At 43.6% G+C, this 5,462-nt stretch overlaps 1 protein-coding gene across 2 annotated transcripts in view; it reads right to left on the reverse strand.

The window, feature by feature from the left end:
- The window catches only part of rims1a (regulating synaptic membrane exocytosis 1a), a 122,317-nt gene extending 117,188 nt beyond the window's left edge, over nt 1-5,129 (reverse strand). For both annotated transcript variants that reach the window (XM_008290557.1, XM_008290556.1), the window contains exon 1: nt 4,969-5,129. In XM_008290557.1, coding sequence (XP_008288779.1) covers nt 4,969-5,129 — 161 coding nt within the window. The remainder of the gene's footprint in view (nt 1-4,968) is intronic.
- Nucleotides 5,130-5,462: the final 333 nt, after the last annotated feature.

Here is a 5,462-nt window from a genome sequence, read left to right on the forward strand (position 1 = left end):
AAGAAATGTAGCGCAAGTTGTTGCAAGTCTGGAGCCTGCATGTTGAGAGAATGGGCACAAGGGCAAAGCCCAGCCCTAAAGCAGTTCTAGAACATTACTGAGGTCACATACTTGCTTGACTCGATCCACAGCTCTGGCCCATAGACAGTTGTGTGTTTCTGGCCCAGCCCAAAGGTGGCTTCAGTTCAAGGCAGCAATTTCAAATAGTTTACACACCCAACTAGTCATCTCTTTGCCAAGAACTTTCTTTCTGGTATCACACCATTCAAGGAGGCACAAAACAACTTGCTCCCAGCAACACCAGCAAGAGAAAACAAATTGAAATGTTCATGACACTTTCCAACATGTTTCCTGATTACTCCACTCAAGCATGTTGCTTGCACAATGACTAACTTTCACTGTGGATCCAAAAATACTTGCTCTCCTTAACAAGTTACGGGAAACAGCTTACACACAAAACTTTAACTTTAGTCCAGTGCAGTAACATGAAGAGTACACCGACCACGAACCAGCTGCATCCCATCACCCTCACCTGACTTGAGAATTCAGTTCAAGAGAACTTAATCATACAATATTGTGTTTTTTAGCACATATATTTTTATGCAGCGTTCACCAATGTTCATTTAATTATTTAAAAATAATAAGCTGTAGCTATTTTTTTAAAGTCAGCGCAGTATTTTTGTCTTAAGTAAACATAAAGTTTAATGTCATTTGACAGCTGTGGACATTTGCACAGACTAAAACTTTGCTTCATGGGAGAGCTGGGAATTACAGTGAACTGTGCTTTAGGTAAATTGGGTCAGCATGGTTTTCATCAAGTAACCCAAAACATAAAGTGAATTAACCAAATATGACTTCATAATAAAAGGTAATCCAATTTAGTTGAGGGGGGAAAAACCCCTGTGCTGTATGAATAGAATCAGAAAGCACTCTAGCACTACACTTTTACTTCAAGTGAACAGTACTTAAAATTTTTGTTGAAAGGAATATCATTGACTAATTCCTTTTGTTGGATTTTCTCGTTTGACATTATAAAAGCAAAGTGAATATTTAAAATAACACACAAAAGAAATAATGTTATTCTGCAAACATTCTATTTCAACAGAGCAGGATAAAATTCAAGCACTAAATCTACTGCCTTTAAAAAAAAAAAAAAAAAAAAAGTTTTTTTTTTTTTTTTTAAAGCAACAGACGCATTTTATTTTGAACTGTCATTTCCCGGAAGTGTGTTGCGTGTTTCCACTTTACGACTCCGGGTGATATTTCGGTGAGTTGCAAACTGTCAGCTGCCGTGTGTATGTTTTTATTGTATTATTATATTTTTCAGTGTGTGTATGTGGAGGTCTATTGTCAGATATGTCGTCTTATATTCATTCCTCAATATCTCAACAGCTACAGAAGCCTCGAGCGTTGTTTTTTTTTTTTTTTTTAGGTCCCGTTAAGCTGCACGAGGAGGTCTGTCCACTNAACCGGCAACCTTCTTGCTGCGAGGCAACAGTGCTGCCTTCTGTTGTGACTTTTACAAAGTATGTCAAACTTGTCTTAACTTTTCTCTTTTGATGTTTATGTAAGTTGAAACAACTAAATATAAGATTTAGTCCAGACTGCTGACAGTCTTGGGTTTATTTTATCACACAAGACTGTTTTATGACTAACTGCTACCCTGAACTGATTGTTAATAATTGACTTCTTATCTGGATAAAACTTTGTATTTTCATGATGTTTACTCACATAGATTACTTTCTCACTCCTCATGACCAGTAACATAGTTCTGTTTTAGGACCAGAACAGGCCGCAAATGCTCGAAATGCAAACGAAACTAGCAACAATCTTCATTCCATTTCTCATTGCAGCATTTGAGATACCTTTAGGAGTCCATGACAGGCCTTAGACAACAATGACATGTTTCCAATATGTCCACTGACACATTCACAGCGGGATTCAAAACCATCTCATCCATAAACATGAGCAGTGGGCTCTGATCAGTCTGATCACAGAGGGAACTCAAGAGAGAATTCCCCGCCAACACCCACGCTGTCGAAAACAGAAGACATGTCTTTTTATCGTCAATACTGTGGGCACCCAGCTTGCGCATTATGAGACACTTTTGGCACATTAGGAATGGGAATATCTTTTGTACGAGATGCTAAGTGATTACACAGAGGTGATCGAGGTAGACATGACGTCCTTGCGTTACATTGGTAAAGGATATAGCATTCCCTGCAAAAAGCATGGTATAGCTAGCATGTCATGAGTATGACATTTAAATTAAAGATTACAGGAACAGACAAGTATGTTTGCAAGTTATAAGCTCTTCAGCTAACGATGTGTACGTCATGTTTATGAACACACCAGTGCTTCGACTCCTGGATGTGTTTGCCTGACATATCAGATTTTTATTCCTCTCTACATGGAATGAAAATCAGTTGAGGTGGAGTGTGATTTGAAAAGTTACCACTGTGTTGTCTTATAATCACTATGTTTGGTTTGCTAATAGATTTTAAAATTGTTTGAAAATGTCTGTCAGTGTGTTTTACCAAATGGTTCGCTGCAACGTAAAGGTCGCACCATTTGTGATAAACATGTACGAACCAATCCGAGTATTAGCACTACCACCGATACTGAACTGATAAAATCTATCCACTAATTATCAGTTTATTCCTTCACAACAGGTAACTATTAGTGTTCGACCAACATTTAGCTTTATGCTGCCTTGGACAAAAATCAGTTTCACATAAAAAGACAGTGTAATTGTAGGATAAAAGACAGCACTGGTGTTGTTCTGCCACTCTGTATCGGCCCATTCAGATAACAATATGCATACTATGCATATTGTTATCTGAATGACTGTACATGACATAAATGACAGAACTGCATTATAGCTCATTTTGGATCCTAATTCAGAAAAAAAAGATGCAAGCACATGACACAAAACATTCTTGAGCTTTTACAGTCTTCTCTCTTCAAGGTGAGGGCAGTGACATATGCAAGTGTTCAGTTTAAGGGACATCCATCGTTCATTATTTCCAGAGAGTAAGGCTACATTTATCCCTCCATTGCTTCATTGCTACCTGCTAGATAAAATGCACAGTTTTACTACTTGTGTCTTAAAGGTGAATTTTTATGTTCAAACTACATTAAGGAAATACTCATAAGTGATCATAGATGCTTGTATCGCTGTGCCATGTTGCCACGCAATAGCTTTCTATTTCTGTATTTAGGCGTTTGATGAAGGCACACAGGATTGTAGCAAGGGTTTAAATGTTTACTCAATATTTATTTACCATTAGACCATTGTTGCTATACCTACAGGGAGGCTGGCATGCATACTGTGATCCTATACGCTTTAATAGCAAGAAAACTGATGTGAGTGTATCTTAAACAGCTCATAAGTGGAGTGCCTCTCTGCATTACAACCCACACTACCCTACTCCTAGTACACTCACCATGCATGTATTAGTCAACCAGTGCAGCTTTTCAGTGCAGACCCAATCGTAAGGACGCACAAACACACACACTGCTTTGCTCTGGCAATCTCCATCCAAACAGTGGTGAGAGGAAACGGTGCTGAAGCCAATATAGTTTAGGACACGTATGTGCTGACAGCCTGCCTTATTTGCAGCCGTTAACACTGTGACATGACTGAATCCACGACTCTTTAATACATTACTGAAAATGATGCATAGCCACTTAGAGCCGGAGCTATATATTGGACATTTCCTTCTTTAGATGCAATGAATCGATCTTCCGTTCCAGTGCTGGGCCATCAGTCCGCACAGAGGGCTTAAAATAGAACAGGGACGTAAAGCTTGAGGAGCGCCTCGCTTAGGTGGGTCGTTCTATCTATCTATCTGCACAACTATGCATGCAGCTTCCATGCAGACCATGCAGGCAACATGACAACGGCACAGTTTCAACTTGATGCATATGCCGGTCCTGGAGGAGAAGGAGGTGGACGTGGGTTCATTTCTGCACCGACCACAGCGACAAATAAATCTGGAGGAGACTTTTCTCCATGCATTTGTGCTGGTGGTATACAGGAGGAGGAGGAGGTGGATGCACACAGTGAATATAAGTCACTTTGATTCAAAATAAGATTACACAGGCACCTTTTCCTCCCCTGCTACAGGCCTACTGTTTCTATAACAGCCTGATGTCTGTTGCAAGAGCACTGGCCTACATACAGTGCATAAGGCTGGGAAAGGCTCAACCGCACCCCAGAGCTGAGAACAGCAGCTGTTGAGATGGATGCTGCACAGATAAAATCCAACAGGGAGGGTTTTACTTTTACTATTCTCAATACCAGGCTTCACTGAGCCCTCTGCAATTTCCCATTGCATCTATCAATGAAATACTTCAGCTAAAGCACAAACACTCTCCAGCAGACTCCGGCGCTGGTGCAGCTTATAGTGATGATGTTAGTGCAGATGAGAAAGTAGTTGGTATTTTTCATCTGAGTGGAGTGTGATGATGCTGCTGCTGATGATGATGATGGGGCATGGTGACACACCCCTTCATCCTCCAACCATCCCCTCCTTCCTCCCCTCTGAGCGAGTTACACCTGACCCAGCACACTCACTGGGCCTCTGATTGGAGCAGTGAGAATCTGTGAACTGGATGTGAACCTAAAGCCTACACTGGCCTGTGCATGGTTGCTGTGGTACAGAGCTGGAGCCTGTTTGGGCCTGAGTGAGTGAGTGAGTGAGTGAGTGAGTGAGTGAGTGAGTGAGTGAGTGAGTGAGTGAGTGAGTGAGTGAGTTGTGTGTGTGGAGGGACCTGCAGGATGCATGCATGGTCAGATACAGTGGAGTGGAGCAGAGGTCCTGATGCTGAAACATTTCATCCATAAGAGAGAGCGGAGGTGGATGGACTTCTTCAGAATGGAAATAGCCCAGGCCCAGTCTCTTTCTCACACACTCACACACACACTCACACACACACACTATGTTTCTCTTTTCCCTCCCTTACTTTAACATGGCCTCCTCCTTTGCCTCCTCCTCCCGTTGCCGAGCCAGCACAGCCATGATGATCTTCCTCTCGTCCTCCGTCAGATGGCTGAGGTCCGGCTCCGGGATGGCCGGGGCGACGGGTGGGCGCGGGCCGCCCCGAGGGCCCACCGAGGCGAACATCTTCCCCACCACCACCACCTTCCCTCCCTCCCTCCCTCCTCTTCCTCTTCCTCCTCCTCCTCCTCCTCCTCGCCTCGGTCGGGATCACCGATAGAAAACCCGCTGGCGGAGCCCACGGATCACGACATGGCCCACGGACAAAGCGGCGGTTGGAGCGACTGATGCGGAGTTCCCATGGCGGTGGCGGGGGGCACCCAGGGCGGCGGCGGCGGCAGCGGCAGCGGCGGCGGCGGCAGCAGCAGAGTCGGTGCTAGCTGTGGTAGTAGTAGCGGTGACTGTGGCGGTAGCGCTTCGGTTCCCGGTTGCCGTTTTCAGCCTCTCCTTCTCCCTCTT

The sequence above is a fragment of the Stegastes partitus genome, unplaced genomic scaffold (genome assembly GCF_000690725.1).
Source record: "Stegastes partitus isolate 25-593 unplaced genomic scaffold, Stegastes_partitus-1.0.2 Scaffold683, whole genome shotgun sequence".
NCBI lineage: Eukaryota > Metazoa > Chordata > Actinopteri > Pomacentridae > Stegastes > Stegastes partitus.